Source organism: Epinephelus moara, chromosome 6 (genome assembly GCF_006386435.1).
Source record: "Epinephelus moara isolate mb chromosome 6, YSFRI_EMoa_1.0, whole genome shotgun sequence".
Lineage (NCBI taxonomy): Eukaryota > Metazoa > Chordata > Actinopteri > Perciformes > Serranidae > Epinephelus > Epinephelus moara.
Window position 1 is genome coordinate 31,190,805 of NC_065511.1, and position 20,672 is coordinate 31,211,476.

The 20,672-nt window shown below is 42.7% G+C and overlaps 2 protein-coding genes across 2 annotated transcripts in view; both read right to left on the reverse strand.

Annotated features, from left to right (window-relative positions):
- Positions 1 to 4,657: 4,657 nt before the first annotated feature.
- LOC126392436 (uncharacterized) lies at positions 4,658 to 12,214 on the reverse strand. Its single transcript, XM_050047833.1, has 5 exons — positions 11,243 to 12,214; positions 10,170 to 10,324; positions 9,712 to 9,777; positions 9,236 to 9,421; positions 4,658 to 9,059 (listed from the first exon to the last, which is right to left on the reverse strand). The coding sequence occupies exons 1-5, from the start codon at positions 12,007 to 12,009 to the stop codon at positions 7,990 to 7,992; spliced, it is 2,244 nt and encodes a 747-aa protein (XP_049903790.1). The 5' UTR covers positions 12,010 to 12,214; the 3' UTR covers positions 4,658 to 7,989.
- A 6,500-nt stretch (positions 12,215 to 18,714) lies between these two features.
- The window catches only part of ube2s (ubiquitin-conjugating enzyme E2S), a 4,576-nt gene continuing 2,618 nt past the window's right edge, over positions 18,715 to 20,672 (reverse strand). Inside the window, exons 3-4 of the mRNA XM_050047865.1 lie at positions 19,356 to 19,546; positions 18,715 to 19,264 (exon numbers count right to left, since the gene is read on the reverse strand). Coding sequence (XP_049903822.1) covers positions 18,905 to 19,264; positions 19,356 to 19,546 — 551 coding nt within the window. The 3' untranslated portion in view covers positions 18,715 to 18,904. The remainder of the gene's footprint in view (positions 19,265 to 19,355; positions 19,547 to 20,672) is intronic.

Sequence of the window (20,672 nt, forward strand, 5' to 3'; positions counted from 1 at the left end):
TCTAATATGCATGTTTACAAAGGTGTACTCTGGAAGGGACCCTCAAGTTTTAATATGCTTTTTTAAAAACAGAAAACAGCCAGGTAGAATTAATAAATGTTTCACATAAACGTGCATGAATGAGTAATAGATATTTATTGTGATTATTATTGCAACAAAAGTGCATTTTATTTGAGGGTAAATAACTCGTCAGGCAATTTTAAACTCTTCCAGTTTACTTCCAGTCGTCTGTGTCCTCAGTCCCATGTGTTTGCTGATCTGTTTAGTTTGTGGGTAAATAATAGGAAGTGTTTCATAAAACTAAGAGCTTGTTACTTCATTTACCACTGATGAAAATCTAACTATAAATAAAACAAGTCACACAAATTTCTCAAGGCGCTTTGATAATATCTCTTCCTGATCTCCCCTGTTCCTCTTCCTCAACAACAGACCTCAGCTGTGAATCAACAAACTGCATCACCAGATCAATATGATGATTAATAGATCTTTACAGACGAAGCGGAATCTGTGAGAAAAGTCGTGGGGAACTCAGGAACTTAACCTCAGGCTGAATCATCGTGTTATCATCACACACATCTCAGATTTGATTCAGTCATTATAATCACAGAGATGTGGATAATTTCAGCTCTGTGCCTCTCTGATATGTAAGGATGGTAATCATGCCGAGGTTAGGAAGCTAATCATAGGATGCAGAATCTTTTACTTAGGACCATCAAAGGCTCTGAAAGTCTTGACTCACACACATATATTTGCAATTTGAATATTAATGTGTCTTTTCTGGCAATTTCGCAGTCTTTCTCAGTGACTGTCGGTGTCATAAACCGAGCATAATTTGTGAAAAACGTGGGCTCACTTTACGTAGCAGATGTATTAATTTGAATGGTGACAGGTGTTGGACAGTGTGGGCACTAAATTATGGAATTTTGAGTGAAGGCTTCATGCAGGTTTTGTCTCAGAGCTGAGGAGCCACTGAACCTCCTGGTGGTGAAATGTGCAAATTACAATGATTGTAATGCATCAGTGGCAGCCAGTGCCCAAATCAAACATAATATTTTTTCGTGCCCTTTGAGTGCCTCCTGTAAAAATTATTTCCGTATCAGTACAATGTCGCCATCTGCTCTTTTATTTAAGCCCTCATACATCTCAGTGCAATAAATGTATTCGCAGGAGGTTTTTAATATGAGCTCCATAGCCCTCACCTCACTCTGAGGCTCCGGCAGGTACGCTGTGATATAACTCTGCACTCAGATGGTCTCGAGCTGTGAATTATATGAAGACAAATTTCGCCTTTTCATTTAATTTAAAAGCACAGTTGTCCACTCCCACTGGCGCTGTATAGCCTTAATGTGGCTTATACAATATCTGCCATCCTGGTGGTGTGGGGTTTTATCACAGAGCCACTCTGTATGCTCACTAACCTACTGGAGACTAAAAGGCTTTTTGTTCATACACAGCTTCTGCTTCTGGTTTGACCCTTTATAAAACATTAATTTGTCTCCTGATTAATTTAGAATCTCAGTTTCACAACATATTTTCTCTGATCACTGTGGCGCTCGTCTTAAAACTACTCTTAGTCCTGACTGTCATATGTCAGACACGAGTCTTGGTCCCAAAGTGAGGTAGATGTTTTTGCAAAAATAGTGTCAACAAGGAGGGTTTTTTTTAACAATAATCAGTGACAAGTGGTGCAAAATGTTGTAGAAAGAGCAACGAGAAGTGAATATTGTTATTGTTACACTGTTTTGGCCACGATAATCCTGTGGTTATATTGCTTGTTTTAGAGCTGTACATTTCCATTCTGTATTTTTGTTCTATAGTGTCTGTGGTCCCAAAGTGAGGTAGATGTTTTTGCAAAAATAGTGTCAACAAGGAGGTTTTTTTTAACAATAATCAGTGACAAGTGGTACAAAATGTTGTTGAGAGAGCAACGAGAAGTGAATATTGTTACTGTTACACTGTTTTGGCCACGATAATCCTGTGGTTATATTGCTTGTTTTAGAGCTGTACATTTTCATTCTGTATTTTTGTTCTATGTTGTCTGTGTGTAACTCATGTTGCTGCCTTTCTTGGCCAGGATAGTCTTGAAAAAGAGATTTTTTTTTTACCTCAAGAGGTTTGTCTGGTTAAATAAAGGTTAAATAAAAAAAGGAAATCTACTCAAGTACTAATACAATATTGAGGTACCTGTATTTTACTTGAATAGGTTATTTCCATTTCATACTACTCTACTCTTCTGCAATACAAGGGAAATATTTGACTCCACAAGATCAATTTGAACTTTAGATAATAGACTTTACATACAAAACATAGATGGGCCTCTAAAATATGATGCACTGATATGGATTAAGCTGCTAAATGATATATAAAATTTGTTTCAGTTTCAACTAGCTCCATCTTGACCAGCTTCACCCGATTCACACATAAATGCATCAGTAATAATAATCCAATCTGCTTCATGAGTACTTTTTCTTTTGATACTTTAAGTCCATTTTACTGACAATACTTACAACCAAACCCTCACTGCAGGACGTCTACTTATAATGGAGTAGGGGGCTTGCAATATATACTGATATTGACGATTATTGTGGTATTAAAAAATGAAATTTTTATACCATGTTAATAATAAACATATGATAATAACTTGTAAGTAATTCAGCGCCTCTTAAATCATTTCCGTTTCTTTTCGTTCTCTCTTTGTCTCCCTCCCCCACTGCCATCTGGTTGCCTTTTCACTATCTATTAAGTGTAATCGCTCCTTTTGTATGATTTTGTTCAGTTATGGTCACAGACTCTCTCTTTCCACCTCCCTACACTTGTAGTTTGAGTGTAGTTCATTTGACAAAGAAAGAGACAGAATGTACAGTCAACAAAGTTAGAGGCAAATTTGACTGATACTGTTTGTATTATGCTTTTTTTCCGATAGATATTGCGATAATATCGTTATTGTAAACTGTTATGGCCACGATAATCCTGTGCTGAACGTCAAATGTCATGCTATGCCTATAATCGAGTATTTTTGGGCCTATTTTGCAGTCTTGCTACTTGTAAAGGATCAGAATATTTCCTCGACCACCAGCTAAATTCTCTCCAGAGTAGTTCATTGGCCTGCAATTAGTTTTATTTCAAAAAGAGCCTTATTACACACCAAATTATTCCCACTTAAGACGGTCCTGAATTGGCTCTGTGCAAACAGTGAACACAGATGTCTACCTGAAGCGTGATAAACTGTTAAATCTTAGATATGGTTTGAACGGCTAACCACTTGAGAGGGTTTGCTGATATTATCCAGTACCCATTAATGCAGAGGAGCAATTACATTATAATTTACAATTGATAAATTATAATTTGAATCATAATTGTTAGATATATAGCTGAGGCGCTTCAGTGCTTGTTAGCTTTGGAATATCCATTCTAAGATAAGAAAATATACCAACATCACTGAACAACAGTAAAGGGTTTGTTGGCACATGGTTCTTTTCTCATCCTGTGAAGGTCACAGAGACAAAAATGTAACATTAAAATGTCTGCTTTCTTCACCTGCACTCATCTACTGTGTTAAAACATCTAGACGTCACTAACTTTTTGGTGAGGGTAACACTGAATTGCAATTTAAAAGGTGGTCTATGGACTAAAGATATTGGAAATGTGTGACTTTTAATTGATAGACAAAGGAATCAGCTACATTTTGATATGAGATTTGAAAGTCTGTGATGAGTGATGGCAGCTGGCTCACATAATTTATTCACAAAGTCGGTCAAATGTGAGCAGGGTTGGTTGTCACTCTGATTTCACTGACATAACCTACAATTTCCTTCCTCTGTATTGAAACAAACCTACACCAAAATTAATAAATTATAAACGATGTATAATCTCAAATATAAACGTTTAGAGAGGTGTGATCTGGTCATGTGATGGCTGGTTTATTAGACAGGGACACTCAAGAATTAATAACTGTTTCACATTAATGTGCAAAAATATGTGTGCGTATGTGTGTGAGTGAGTAATTATTGATTGTGATTATTATTTCTACAAAAAAACTTTTTATTCTGAGGGTAAATAACTCATCAGGCAATTGTATTGTAAAATTAAGAGTTGTAACTGTATTTTGAGAGATTAAAACTATCATCGATTATTATTTTGAATGGTCAATGGCAGCAGTAATTAGACATTTCTACTGATGATTGCTAAAAATCATGTTTGGTTTAAAAACTGGGCAAATATTCTATTAAATAATGATGTTTTCTGGTGTTTGTTTGAATTAAATGTTCAAATTGTTTCTTTTGAATGCTTCCTTTTTTCGAAACCAAAGCATTTCAACATTGGTCCAGCTGACACCCTGTGATGGGGCAGGTTGACACAAATGCACAACGTGGCTTTAATCATGATTCACCTAAATTTAGGAAACATTTGTGCACATTAAAGCAAATATATTTACAGCTGAGACCTTCAGTTGCTGCTGGTTAGAATATTTGAACACAAATAATGCAAGAGAAGTGCGGCAGAGGGTGAAATGTGTGCCAACCAACCCCGGTCTCCCCTAGATGTGCCTGAGGTTGTAGGTTCAGAACCATTCAGACGTCTCAGGTAGAGAAACAGAGACTGAATATATTCTCGAGCATTAATGCAAGAAACCAAAACATTTTTTTTCCCACCAACTTTATTATACAAATTCTTGGTAAGTCACTGTCGTATCCAAGGGGATCAATGCATTGAACAATAACAAAAGGGTCGTTTTGAAATTTATAGGCATGAAAATAAATCCATGAATTTCATTAGTGGACACAGTCCCTGTTCGTACAATTTACTGTTAGTAATGCTTCACATTTCAGGTGGCCATTAAAACCATCCTCTCTCTAAATGAATTCATAATGGTAAAAACACACACCATATTCATTCATTTCTGTCTCACAACTAGCTCATGTAGCTTCGCTTGCCCGTGTGTTAGTTCTCAGTTGTGAAAAATAAACAACCCCTGTAGTCTTGTAGGAGGCCTATGGCAATAGAAAGACAACAAAATGTTATGAGTTTGGCACTGTACAATTCATTAAATACTAACACATAATTTGTTGAATCCTCAAATTAATGCCGAAGAGATCACTCAAAATATTCTGATTGTACTAGCTATACAAAATACAATACTTGCACAAATTAGATTAACCATTTATAAAATCGTGATGATGAGTTTCGATGGATATGGCTTGTGAGATATTACAGACTTTGCTACAGACCTTTTGTGGCTCTATTAAAAAAATCTAATACTACTGTATGTCATCCGTCCTATTTCCCTGAAAAAGACACTCAAAGCATTCAGGTTTCCATTAGACCTCTGCTTTCCTCCACCCCTTTGTAACAAACATTCATCCGAACACACACACATTATGGCATTACGGGCTTTGTGTGTACAACCCATAATATGTTTCTGGGTCAGGCTGCTGCAGTGGAGACAACAGGCCGTCTCCAGTCTGGCTAATAACTCCTAATAACTCGTTCTGAACACATCTATCCGTCACTGGCGGTTGAAACATTGTCGTCTACACATACGTTTAGAAGGCTGCAGATTTTTTCAATAGATATTTTTGTACCCGAGTGGAAACCTAAGTAATCACTTGAGATCAAGAAGTCGTAAGGCCGATGTCTAGGCACAGTACACACAGCTGGAGAATTGGCCATATAATAAGTGTCGATGACCTTAAAATCCCGGCATACTGTAACTGCCTCTCAATGAAATGGAGCTGGCATGCATCAAGATCTGGAATGTTCTTAAAAATTTATGACCAGATGTATGAAAAAAAAAAAACAAAAAAAAAAAACAACTAGTCATGAGAATGCTAGTTATCTAAAAAACAATAAACACTTAAATCCCACCAAGTAAAAGAACATCACATCATAAGATAATTTTAATAATAACCATAACAGTTATAATAATTATTAATAATAACACTCCATCATATTCATAACAACTACATTTAGCACTGTGTATAGGAAGATTGTCTGAATGAAATCTGTGTTTCTGTTTGGCAGTATTTCACCTCTGTATCCTCTCACGTCGCCCAACGTAAACCGAGCAGTTTCTTCTTTGATCGCCTGCGTAATTATCTCTGATTTCATGTTGATTAAAAAGAAAAAGATCCTCTGTCTGTCTCGATACAACACCCTCCATTGATCAGTCACACTGTACAGAATGTAAACCTCGAGGACACGATACAAAGTCCGTATCTGGTGCAAATATCAGGGGATAGATTTGTGCAAAGTTTTCTTTTTTGTCTCTGTGTTTCTCTTTGAACTGTGCTTAAATTGCTCTTGTTTTTTGTACACATTAATACTTAATACATCATGACAATATCAACACAAAATCAAGAGAAAGAGATAGCATTTTATATGGACCACAGATATCACATACTACAGTATATAGGATAGGATAGCCCTTAGTATTGATAAGCATTGTTATTGATGATTTTTTTTTCTTTTCTGTTTTTTTTTGTTTGTATTTTTTTTTTTTTTTTTTACTCATACTGGCTGAAGTGCGTTATGATACAGCAAGGTCTTCGTCGTGAGGATGGCGAGGGCTTCCTTAACCATCCGAGTCTCTTACGGCGTACGGAGCCACGCAGGAGAAGGCCTCAGGTCGCCTTCTCTCTCCTGACTCAGAGGTGGGGGTTTTTTTTGGCTTGCTCTGAAGCCAATCCCTTTGACTGTACAAAATATCACTGACTTGTATAATTTGTCACCTGGCAAGAATAATAAAACGGTGATTGTCAGACCAGCTTCCTCTGTGGTATTTTCTTTGTATCTCCATAAATGGCTTTGAAGGACAGTTGTGTAAGTGCAACCTCTGCGTCACGCTTCATTTGTGCTCTGTAGAAAAACCTTTGCTCTCCATGCACAACATGCATTAAAGCACGTTGCCTCTTTTTGTTATTGGTAAACTGAACACACGCGTCTCTTGACTCGTCAAGATGTTTTTCTGTAATAACGTGACAGATGGCTCTATATTATTTGGTAGCCCATTGTTTTTTTACAGTTAGGTCCTGATCTAGAGATGGGCACATTAGAGGGGAAACACACCCATGCTCTAACATCAGTTTACACTCCTGTGGTGTGAATCAGAGTGTGAGTCCCTCTGGGGATCTAAGGTCACATGGAAAACTAGGCAACCCAGGCGTCAGATTGGTAATGTGGTAGCGTTTGTGGTTTAAATCGGGCGCGAAGTCCTGTCAACAGTGTCAGGCTGCAGTGTCCCAGTCAGAGGCAGCCCCCGCCTCGTCCGCTCATTTACATGGGAGGCGACAAAAATCAGTTCTGTCTCCCCGTGTCAGGATGAGGGTGTCAGATCTCCAAAATCCCTCGCCAGACACACGCAGTTCATTCACACTCATCTGCTTCTCACCCCATGAGCTTCAGTCTGATAAATCATAGTCGGTGAGAGCTGAGCAGGTCGACAGTTCAGCAGGTAGTTGGCTTGATTCTCTGTTAAATTCTGTGATACAATATTCCACATGATGGTCCTCCTCTTCATCAACCTAATATGTATTTAATATATACATATATATGAATGTATATATATGTATATATATAATCTCGTTTCCTATCTAATATGGCTCCTGAGTACTTTTTGAAAAACATATATAAAAACAAAATTATCAACGACACTTCTGTTGGTTTTGTTTCACCCTTTCAGTCAGTCTTTCTACAAGTAATGGCACCGCTGTATATGGCAGTATGGCAAATCTTATTACAAAATATGGCTGATATAGGCTATCACATAATTGGAACAGACATTCCCCACCTAGATTTTTAATTAAGTAATCATATTGAAGCTATTTAATTACAAGATAACACTAATTTGAATAGCCTAAGCACGTTATACCGTTACTATACTTGATACTGCTAGGTTTATTTCTTGTAGTTGTATATGTAATAGTTAAATGCAGAAGGGTGATCTATTCCCACACCGCTGATGAGGGGTAAACTCTACATTAGGCACAAACCTCACACCGTCACCTCATTTTTACTCCCTGTCCTGATCCCCTGACTTCCTCCCCCTCCACTTCCTGCCGACCCCCCGCCGCCCCCTCCTGGTATGAAATGTAGCTGCTCAATGGTGTTCTGCCTTTTCGCTGCAAAAGCCATCCTCCTGGCGCTGTGGCCCCCTAGTGTTCCCGTTCCCATGACTACCCCTGCCCCAGGGCCCTCCGGCGCCCCTGCCCCCGCCCCGCCCCAGCCCATGCCCCCGCTCATGTGCCCCGTCATGGCCGTGTTCCTCTCCTGCTCCCGTCCGGATGTGGGGTGAGAGTTCATCTTGATCATGTGGTGTCGGTCAAGAGAGGGCGTGGCGCAGACGTTCTGCTGGGACTGGGCCTTCTGCTGGCGAGGCAGCGTGGGGACAATGCCTCCTGTGTGGGCGTATGGATCTACGACCCCCATCCCACCCATCCTCTCCTCCAAATGATCTGGGGACATGAGCAGCCGGTCCTGTCTCTCCTCCCTGTTCTGCCTTTCCTCCCTGTTCATCCTGTCCTCTCTGTTCATCCTGTCCTCTCTGTTCATCCTGTCCTCCCTGTTCATCCTGTCCTCCCTGTTCATCCTGTCCTCCCTGTTCTGCCTGTCCTCCCTGTTCTGCCTGTCCCCGGGCTTCCTGGTGAGGGTCTGCGTGTTGGAGTTCTTATTGGAGGCAGCCATGGCTTTGTAGTACTGGTGTTGCTGGTTCTTGGACAACCTGGACAGGGTCCCCGTGTTGCCAGGGACATCACCCATGTTGAGCAGCTGGTCAGTGGACTTCACTTTCCTCGCAGGCTTGGAGAGAGTGTCATAATTGGGGTTGAACTGGGGCTCCGGAGGATCCAGAGGGTACGGATTGGGGGTGGGCGAGGCAGGCATGCCAGAAGGCGGCGGCGGGATCCAGGGACGGACTGCATGCCTTGGGAGGGTTCCTCTCCCACTGAGGGTGTAGTCTCCACCCCAGTGGAGGTGGTGCTGAGAGGACTGAAGGGCTGGCTGGGCTGTGTGGGGCCGGCGCTTGGTGGTGCAGTAACCAGACGAGTACTCATCAAGACCTTTCTCTGGAAGCCAAACAAAATTTCTCTGAATTGTTTATCACCACAGCAAAAAGCATCAGCACATAATGACGCATCCTGCACTTTGTGCCACAGTGTCAAGCATGTCACTGCGTTCAGTACTCATGAAGCAGCTGCGAGGGGAGAGGGGCAGACAGGCTGGTACATTTGAAGGTACTTACCGAGGCGTTTGAGCGAGGAGTATCTGTTGAGCTCAGGCTTGGTGGCGCTCTCATAGGACGGCGGCAGCTGAGCCAGGTTGTGCAGGGAGTGGTGGAAGGAAGGCTGGGATTTGGTGTTGTTGTGCTTACTGGAAAGCAGGGTGCCTCCAGCTGCCAGCTGAGCATTGTTCATCCGAGGGGTGCGTTCTACAGAGACCACAGGGAGAAAACGACTGTGTGTTAAATGAGATTTGCTCCTCTGGATATAGCGCACCGCACGTAGCTGTGTGTGTGAATCTGCTAACATTCACTGGAACAGACAGATTTTTAACTTGCTTTCAACGCTAACACAAGCAACCAAAGCTCTGATAATCATTATTATTGTTGGGATGAATGAGTCTGCTTTTGAGCTTAAACAAAACAGAACAAAGTAAATGAAGCATTGTGGTGATTACATGTAATTTACATAGGAGCCCGGCTTTCACCAGCTGCCTTACCGATAGTTGCGGTGTGTTTGGGGCTGGTGCCTGCTGGGTGGATGAAATTGTGTTGCAAATTGCCCACTGCAAGTCAGAAGAACATAAGGTAATCAGCTCAAAATGGATGCCAGGTAGTTATCAGTTCAATGATCCTCTAACATAAAAAGATCAAGCCAACTATAGACATTCATGTATCATCACATCAACACACATGCACAGAGCTTCTCAACATCGTCATGTACACGTAGAGATTTCAAAAGCATCTAATCTCCAGATTCCTCTTCCTTTTTTCCCCCATAATGCTTAATGGCTACAAAGATATCTTGATGGTGAGACACAGAAAACAACCTGGGTTCACATGCAGATGTGATAAACATGACGTGCCTCGACACACACAGACGATGCAGTCACAAAAGCTCTGATTGTGCCTCTGATTGTGCTATTCACTGATGCTGTAAAACACCCTAAACCCTCACATCTGTTGTCCTTGCTGGGCAGTCCTGGAGCGTAAAGATTTTTCGGAGGTCTCCCCAGTGTCCCTGTTCCGTCCCCTACAGTCAGAGCCACGCTGTTGTTCCTCTCATCCTGCTGGACTGGGCTCGACTGGTGCCGCAACATGTCGACCAGGGCTCTAATGATTTAATAAACACAAGCAAAAAGGGAAACGCATGATGAAACTGGCAATAAACTAGTGGCTAATGGCTGGCTGACTTACATAGCACATCAAATTCATGAAGTTAGCAGTCTATTCAGGACCAGCATGTTCATGTGAGGATAAATATATCTCATCTGATTTGAGGGCATTTTAATAAACATCCATCTTATACGTTTAAAATACTAATTACTGTATCTAAATTGTGCCGTAATCAGTCTTTAATAGTTGGAGATTTGGACTCAATTTTTAGAACGTGCATCTGTTACCCCCAACAAAAACATGACAGAAGCATAGGGCTTTTATTTTGGCAAAATTAAAGCCATTTACACCATATACTAGTGCATAAAATTCACCAGAATGCAGGAAATTAAGTGTTTGATGCTTAAAATTTTCTGGCAGGACCCCCAAACCACCCGTTTACTGAAATGAAACCTATGCCCCTGCAGCCTTTTTCACAACCCCTCATGATTTGATCATAAATTGGGTACAGTGTTCTCGACCCGGCAGAATAAGAAGAAAACCATACACTATTAATAATTTGCATTCTTTAAGGGGTCGACCAACGCTCTGTATCAGTCTACAACCATCATCCTTCACTACTGAAGCCCAAGATAGAAAACTGCAACCAGCACAAAATTCAAAATGCAAATCCTTATTGCCAAGATTACGGGCCATACATATGATAAAAAGCCCAGAGGAACCAAAACAACCATGAATTCTGCAGCAGCCACTCGATGAAGATCAAATATGTTTCATCTGATGACTAACAACATTATTCTGAGCCCAGAATGATGAATCTGGGCCATTTATGGAGTCCTGAAAACCTAATTTCATTACAGCATCATACATTGAATGAAGCAGCGAATGCAGCAGCGAGAGGTGATGAATCCTCACCTGGGCATGTTGAGGTCCCTTTGGTTGGCTTCCTGTTGCACCTTGTTGAAGACCACCTTGATGCCCACGGCGACAGCCACCATGAACACGATCACGCCTCCGATGACGAAGCCCGTGTTGTGGCTCTGCTGCTTCAGTGGATCAAAGTCTGGGTCATTACCTAATTCCTCTGGTAATATCATGGCGTCTGTCTGCGGCTTGGCCCAGTCTGGAGAGTCATAGTTTTTACAGCTGTCCTGCTCCAGTTGCCGGCTTCGCTCTGGGCAGCAGAAGCGGTAGTGGCAGGTTCCACAGCAAAAGACGAAGGTGTCCTTGGAGCAGTTGAAAGCGCTGTCAAAGTGTCCCATTACGTCATAATAACCCCGACATACATCCATCCATATGTCCATCATGCGTGGTCGAATGGGCGCTACCTGGGCGGCGCCTAAGGGAGGTGCAAGGGCCTCTGATGATGTCACATTCTTGGGGAACATGATCTGGGGAAGGGGTCTTGGAGGCGCCTCCAGAACTCCCTCTGAGGTTTCTGGAAAGTTCTCAGGGGTTTTGGTCCTGCCTTGCAGGGCAGCTGGCCTGATATTGGCCTGCATGGCGAGGAGCAGGAGAGAAGGGCTAGGGCCGATCTTGGGCTGCTCGGTGAAAGGCCTCCCTGAGCGGTCTATGTGCTGAGGAGGGGGGGACGGAGAGGTCTCCACAACAGTGGTGAGCGGGGCAGTAAGGAGGGAGAGCAGGGAGACAGCGAGGACTCGGAGATTGGTGGTGGGCGTCATTTTTACATGACTAAGAGATCTATTTTCTGTTGTTGAGTCAATGCAGTTACAACACTGTATCCGCTTTTGCAGTTTAACCCACTAAAATGGCATGTGAAATATTCAAGTAGCATGTACAACCTACTGGATATTGATGATGTATCAGTAGTTTCATTCAGCAATGCTGGACGAGGAAAATTCGAAGCTTGCTTTTCTGTTTTGTCAGAAGCTGAGCATTTATATGGTGTAATATTAGAAAAGGTCAGGAACTGTACAAATGAAAAGGACTAACACTATCAAAAACAGTTGGTAGGTTTCAATAATTGTCGATAATGGTATTAAAATGGTTTTAATTTGCTGCTAGAAAGCAACTCTGCATGCGTAATGACTTCATCTTTTGCCCTCTCAAGTCTAGAACACTAAGATGGAGGCAGCTTTGTAAAAAGGACAAATTGAAAACAACAATCTTCATGCTTTTAGTCCTTAATGCCTTGTTCTACACTTCGCACTGAACAAAAGAACAAATATCTGACGTGCTGCTGGATGGAATTAATTTTCTTGTAACCACAAAGGCCAGTAAAAATTAGTAGCAGGGATTTCTCAGTAAAATATGGCAGTCCTGTACATTCCTGTGCTGATCATGGCACTTGGACAGTTGTCTAGTTGTAGTGTTTTATCAAATGTAAACAGTTTTGTCTGCTTTTTTCATTCCTGGACGGCACAACATACATTCAGAATTGGCACTTATTTAAGCTGCGAGCAACTCCTTCCTGGAAGAATGTATTAAATTTGTAATTCTCGTTGAAATTATGTGTTTACCTGCATTGTAAACAATCAAATCAGACTGCACCACTGATAATAAACTGTCTATATATGGCGTTAAGTTTCTGTGGCGCAGGGATGTATCTCCATGTTAACTTGTTCGAGGCACTCGTCACATCTATAGATACACCGTGTACTTAATCTCAATCTTTTCTACGCTTGGATTAATGTGCATCTGTACTCGCCTGGCACGCACTGTTAGTGTGATTGGGCCGGGGGGTGATAATGAGGGAGGCTCAGCTTAAGTGCTAGAAGACTGTAACAGCTGAAAATTAGGAGTAAGCATAAACCAAGCCTCCCAGCCTGTGAAACACATTAGAAAATGAGGCAAACGTCACAGATTTTTAAATGCTCTCTATTCAGCTTTTAGGCACAAAAAGTTACCCGTGTCATTCAGCCGTATCACTAATTAGATATGAAGTGAATGGCACATTGCGTCTCCATGTGACATGTCTCTCCAAGTAAAATTATTCCTGATTTGTCTCCGAGGTTCAAAGAATATCACTTTTGTTGAGAAATATGTAAATGTGTGAAGTTATTGTGTTGGAGGTGTTGGCAATAATAGACAGAGGCAGATCTGTCTCCCACAGAAATTATAATTATATGTAATTATCAAAAACGTCCCTATCTGTGGCGGAGAATGTAGGCACAGATGGGGGAGACAGAATGCTGAAATCACCGAGGGCTCCACTTGTTTCAGTTACATGCTCCTCTGACCTTCTGAGGAGAGTTCAGCGCAGGAAAAACACAGAGACACAAAGACAGCAGTTCTCCCACTGACTAATGTTCCAAAAGTGTTCTTCTGGCGTATCTAAATGTTCTGCGTGATTTCCAGAATTCTCTTCGGGTTTGCACGTCGACAAACCTGGAATGCCAGAGTGTCCGCTGCAATACAAAACAAGAGGGCATGATTAGGGGAGAAGCTTTGCAACCTCACTAACTGACAGTTTATTAACTGCACTGTGTGTGTGTGTGCACCGTGAGAGGCCGAGTGTGTGTGTTAGTGTGCCTGTTTGGTTGCAGGAGGCTCCAGAAAAGCCAGTGATGGAGAAAGAGAGAGAAAGGAGAGCAGAGGGATAAATGCAGGGTAGGGATTTAAATGAGCAAAGAGATTGTGGCGAGCGGGAAGAGCCAGAGGTATAGATGCAGAGACGACCATGAGTGGGAGGGCGGTGTGTGGGTGGCACAGAATCAAGTACATTTCTCCCAGCACTTACCAATACAACATAGCACATCACACAAACAGCACCGCCAAACAGATCTGCAAATACAGTCAATGCCACACACAAGAAGAGAGTGCTAATCAAGACTGTAAATCAGCCGCTGTTAGAACACTTAAAGGGGGGAGAATGTGAAACTGTACAAAGGCTTTGTGTGTGTGTGTGTGTGTGTGTGTGTGAGAGAGACCATAGTAGGCATTCTGTACACCTCCTTGTAGTCTTTCTCTCCCCTTTATTCCTCTCGCTCCCTCCTTCTCCTCTTTTCTCCCTCGTTCCTGCCTTTCTCTCTCTTTCTCAGATTCTGTGCGTGGGTTGAGGCAGCTAACTCTCTCAGAATAGCACTGCAGCTCTGTCTGTGTGTGAGTGAAAGAGGCAGTGAAAGAGAAGGGAGGCAGAATCCAATCTACACCCATTAGCCCAACCAGATTTCAAAGTCACATCTGCCCGTCTCTTGCTCGACAAGATGACACCGATGCCTCGCCGCTCAACTTCCATTACCATTTTTTCCCCTGCTGCCCTGACTCAGTTTACTTCAGGATTTTTCCTGACCAGTATGATGTCCAAACCACTCCCAGTAAATGTGCAATTACAGCTTTCTAACAATTAGAATTCAGGATATGAATTCTAGCCAAAAAAAAGTGACTCAACCTACAGAAGAAGCAAATGTTTTCCTGTAGGTATGTCTATACTGTGCTGCTGAAGCAATGCAGTAAGCGAGGATGGGAACTAAAGGGTGAAGGGCAACACATTCACAAGTGTGAAGATGCATCCCCTGAGTTGCATGGCCACTGGAGGGAGAGAGAAACCATCTCCGCGGATTCCTTTTCATTGCAAGCAATCCTATCAAAGCAAATGAACCAAACGGCTCCCCTTAGTTTCATTGCAGGATGCTGACCAGCTGTGCAGACGGCTGTGCATGCAACGATTTCAACAGGTGTTCGTTGGAAATGAAACAAAATGGCCTCTTTTTTCTTTAGGACACGCTGTTGCAAGAGAAAAAAAGAGCGCACTGAGATGTGAATCAGTGAAGGAGAAAAAATAATCCTGTCATGTTGATGCAAAAGACATTTAATGACAGTGAAGGCAGCGCAGCAGCTTCAGGCTTATCAGTAAAATAAATGCTGCGCAATGACTTTGCATTTGGACACGGACTCTCCAGAATACAACCCAGCCTTCATTAGGTTAATAAGTTGCAACTTGGAATGAACAAGCATGCAGGTTATGGAAATGACTTGCATGTATCAGTAGGCTAAGAGTGCGTGGGTGTATCCGTGCCGGTGTGTGTGTGTGTTTGTGTGTGTGTGTAGTCCGGCTGGATGTGTCGGTGTGCCGCTCTTATTATCAATATGTTCCTAATGTCGCGATGTGCTGTCGATTAAAGTGTTTAAGTGATAAAGAAAAACATGTCTGCCCGGTGTAAAGCCCTGAAGATGTTTCTGTGGCGCAGCTTTCATCCAAATGTTTTGTTTGACAGCCTCCAACACAGCTGATGCGTCCAAACACACGCCAAACTCACATTTCCACACACACAGAAACACATAATGAAGGTATGAAACAGTTTTGCGCGGTATAAGGTAATTGGTGTTGCATCAATAAAAGGTGCATAATGTCGTGTCTTACCTGTGCGTTGCTCTGGGGTTTGATGCTGGAGAGGAGCGCGAGAGCCTGCGCACTGTATCTCAGCGTCTCTCAGATGGCAGCCTGTTATTGTGGCAGAGGATGATCAGGACAGCTTGAACTGTTGCTGGATCTGCCACCTGTTTTAAATTGTTTTTCGCACTTGTGCTGCAGATCTCAATCGCTCTTCCATCCGGTTATTGATAATCCATTATCGCGGCGGAGAGAGGTACAAAAAAAAGCGCAAGCAGGACTCAGAGAAAGAAAGAGAGTCAGAGCAAGACGAGATGTTCTGAGATTTTCTGATACATGTGACAAAGCGATTCAACTAAAACACCACATCGGAAAATTCCGTCTGTCTGTTACAGCACAAGTTACAGTGCAACTATAACCCTGGAGGACGCGCAGTGATACAGGCGCTCCAAATGACAAGACGCGTCACCGGGAATTAACAAAAAATCCCCCAATTTAACTTTTCTCCATCTAGAATCGACTGAAGCTGGTTCCCTTCATAATTTCCAAGCGAGATAGGTTACACCGCCTAACTGCGACTGGCCTCACGGAGGTCCGCCGGTGGGGGAGCGCTGTGATTGGTCGCTCACACTGGTGCTGATGAGACTCTAAACTCCGCGCTGCTCGGCGCTGATGGTCATTAGGCCCATTCAACTGGTGGCGTTCATCTCTACCCCCCTCCATTTCATTTGCCTCTTTAATTGAATGACCCTGGAGACCTACATTTTAATGCCACTGCAGACAAAACAGTATCAATCAGATTTAAAGCTGCTGCTCTTTCTTTGAAAACTAACACGCAGGGTTGAGACACAGATATAAAAACTGTGGGGTAAAACTTCAGCCTGCTAAATTAAAGCATTTCAGCGGAAGACCTCCGAGATCCAAAAGTGTGTTTTTCTTTGTGTGTGTGTGAGTGAGAGAGAAAAAGAGAGACATGGTTGCCACAGCAACTGTGTCATTATGTTGGTGGCAATTATGAAAGCGATGAAAACGGGGAAGGGGAGAGGATTGGCGCAAAAGCTTTAACACTGGAGCGTGAACGAAACTGTCAATTAGACCCGGACCTGCATTGGTAATTCAGATTTCTTCAAGTTTAAGGCGAGCAGGGACAGTTGGAGACGTGCGAGACGTGAAAAAGGAAAGGGGAAGAGTGGAGGAAATGTAGTGTGGTGCGTGTGAGAGATGGAAGTTGTTTGGCTCCATGCCACCGTCACATACAGTAACAGCCTCCTCACGATGCTCACAGCAGCAGCAGCAGCAGCAGCAGCAGCAGATGAATGAAACCGGATTTAGGTTGTGCTGTAGATTTTAACAGGAGGATTGTGTTGCATGAATTAGTGATCACACATTAGGAATACAGCATGAATCATAATTAACAGCATTATACTGTGCATGTGACACAGGGAAGCCAGCATGCATTCCCTTTACACCTGACCCACACTGCATCAGAGCAGATTCACCATACACATCATCTTTTGTTTTCACATAACAGCAGGGAAAATGGCTTTAGCACACATGTGGAGGTGGATGCCAGGTGGAGAAGGAGGTAAGCACTTCCAAAATGGGGCTTGGGGAAGGTGTTAAGGGTTATGCGGACTCCCAGGTGTCTAAGACGGGCCTGATGATTACCTGCATGGCAGGCTTCTATTTCTACACAGGTGGGTGGGCTGCTGCATGTCTGCAGCAGAGGCTGGTGGAGCCCTTCATTAGATGGTCCAATGACGCTCTACCGGGTGCACTTTCACTCACTGCTTTGCTGGGGTGGATGCAATTACTGATTTCCTCATAATGGTTATTCCATCACTGCAGAGCAGGAGACCACTATAAACATCCAAATAAAGTGCTGTTGTACATTACTGAGCGGTGAAAGCAGATGCTGGCATCCATCCTCAGCTATACTGATACATGATTGCACAACAGCTGAAGTGCAACCATCATACATAATTATGCATGCAAAGGAACTCCACATAAAAGAGCAAATATGACTCATTTTCTTCATTTAACTTGTCATATTTCAATGTTTTATTAATTTAAATAATTTAAAATGGACACAAAATATCCAGCCGACAGTCTGCACAACGACAGGAGATTCAGAGGCACATTTTCCATCCAAATTAAGACAGCGCTTCAGTGTGTTTCCTTGGGAAATGTAGGCCCCGCATGCATTTAGTACAGAGAGAAAACCTGCCCAGGAAACCCTGCCAGTGCAACGGGTGGGGGGAGAGACAAATTCTATCAAACGTGGAAGTTTCTTTATCCTACAGATGTCTTCTCAGGTACCCACATGGCTGGTCAGGGGAGCTGGGTATCTGAGAGAACACGCTGCTTTGTAGGGAAGGAGGGGAAGTTAAAGCGAGTCACACCACTGTATGCTTAATACAGAGAATACATGATTCTGTTGTCTTTTTAAAGTGTTTTTATAAAAGTAATCTGGCAACCTACCCCGTTCCCTAACAGCCACTGATCTAGGTCTTCACACACAACCACAAGACAGCTGAATATGAACATGTCAATTATAAACAACTTTTGAAAATACTGGACAGTGAAACCATTTTAGAAAAGAAATGAAAAAAGGGGGGGGATGAGATTCCATGAATATAACAGACGTTTTATACTCCACTGCCATTCCTTTATCTCATTCAGATCACAATATGAAAAATACTATTTAAAAAGATGACACGAGTTTGTGTGACGGTAACAATATTTCTACCCCAATCATGAACCCACTGACTTCATGCACAATTGTTTAGCAACTTCTACCATTATTTCCTTTGAGTTCAATTTAAAAACATGACTTTAATTAAAGTATCGTCCTGGTTGGGACTCACCAGTGAGCCTGGCTGAGCAGTACACAGTACCATCACAGCAGCATTCACCAAGAAGCACTTTTAAAGAGCTGATAAAGTCGGAGACGATGGTGGTTATGTCTCATAAATGGATAGATGTTAGAGGCCATGTTTTCCCTGTATCGTATATTCACACTAGGCCGTGGGCAAAGTACAACGGATGGCATGATTTCAGCAGTGACGGTGTTGTCATCATGTCTTTAGGTATGGAAATAACAACAACTTGAAGGCAAAACAGAAGTTACGGTATGAGTACAAAGTGGACAGTCTGGACAGGTGGTAGAAAGACTCAGAAAATAGGGAACAAAAACATTGTCAGCACACTTCAATATTTATATTTACACACTCCCGCGCTCACACACGTACACACACACACACACTGAGAATTTCGTGGAGGTATTAAAGTCGCCTCAATGCACGCTTTTTATCTGCTTTCTTTTTCCCTGCTACATTATTAGTGCTACTACTGCTGTTGCTATTGCTGCTGGTGGTGCTGGCTCCGTTCGCTCCGTTACCCAGAGCAGCAGGCACAGCTGCTGCGCTGGGCCCTGCTCTCTTCATGGGGTCACCTGCATGCTTCTTCGGCTGTGGGCCGTCATTAGGGTCCTGAGGTGCCCCCGAGGTCCCGCCCATGGCGTGGATCTCTGTGAGCAGACGAGCTCGGGACTCATATTCTGCATAGTCCTCCAACAGCAAACGCCCGGCCTCTTCGTTCAGAGCCGACTCGGGATTCGGATGGATGAGAAGACACTTGATTGTCTGTGGGGAAATAAAAGGAGATAAAGATGTAAAAGTAGTGACGGTGACGCAGCTGACAGTAAGTGCAACAACGACTGATCGTTCTACTTACGAGTAAGACGTGTCTGAGGCCGAGTTCTGCCTTCCAGTCCCTCTTCAGCACGTTGACACAGATTTCTCCCTTGTGACCCACATTGGGGTGAAAAATCTTGGTCAGGAAATACCCCTTGGGTGGAACCGCAGGGAAGTCCTTCCCGAGGACCAGACGCATTCGGAAAACGCCGCCAGCAAATGGAGTTCCCTCTGTCAAAGTATAAAGAATTCATCTCATGAACAGTATGTCCTGACTGTGCCAAACAAAAACAAAGAGGGTCATGGAGCGGCAACTGAGTCAACTAACAAAAATGTAAAAAATATTACACACAAGTCAGACACACACACTCCTTGTTTGTATCATAATCTGTTTGGGTTAAGATGACAACTTCCACATTAGTTCTAATTAATGTGTGACTTATAAAACATACTGTATTGACATGACTGAAGGAAGCAATGTGTCAATCTTGGATTTAGTTAGCAAATTTCTGATACCAATAAGACTGTCAGTTTAATAAATCAAACATGCAGAGAAGTTGCTCTGTGGAGGAGTTGATAAAATGTGGACAAGTGTCTGACTCTTCAGGGCCTACTTAAGAATAACAAGGTCTGAAGCGGTGAGCCCATAGTGATTAGATGCCATGTGGGTTAAGTGGGTTATGTGTCTCACGTGTAATTATCAGACAAGTGTCACATCTCATGCTGGGTTCAGACTACAAGATATTTTTGTCTGTTACAATGCTCACAGTGTCAGATTGGGTGATTACAGAGTCATAAAATGTTGCCATGACTTTGCTTAAAGACAGATTACAGGTTGGTCCACGACCACTGTCTTTTACGGCACGCATGATGTCATGGGAGGAGGTGCTGAGAACTAACAGGAACAGCGATGTAAACAAGCGAGTGTATGATGTTGACTGTCTTGTGTTTGGAAAACCCTAAATATAAGAAAAACAACTGACCTTTTCTCTTTTTCACAGTTGCAGCTGCAGCACCAACATCCTCTTTACCTTTCTAATCATTCCTCTTTTGTGTCACCATGTTTACAGATGAAGTACGTCATGCTTCTATTACACAAAGTCATGGTCGCGAGAGAACATGTCGTGGAAGGCAAAAAAAACCTCTAACATGTTCATCTTATTATCGGGAGGGCACGAGGCGTTCCAGACACAATGTGGGCTAACTTCTATGACACACTGTACGTAATAAAACCATCGACTGACGCAGATAATACGCTATGATGGCCGGGTCACACTATAATTGGGCTGATATTGTGTAGTCTGAACCACGCATTACCCATCTTAAGCGAGGGGGGGGGGGGGGGGGTGGGGTTGAC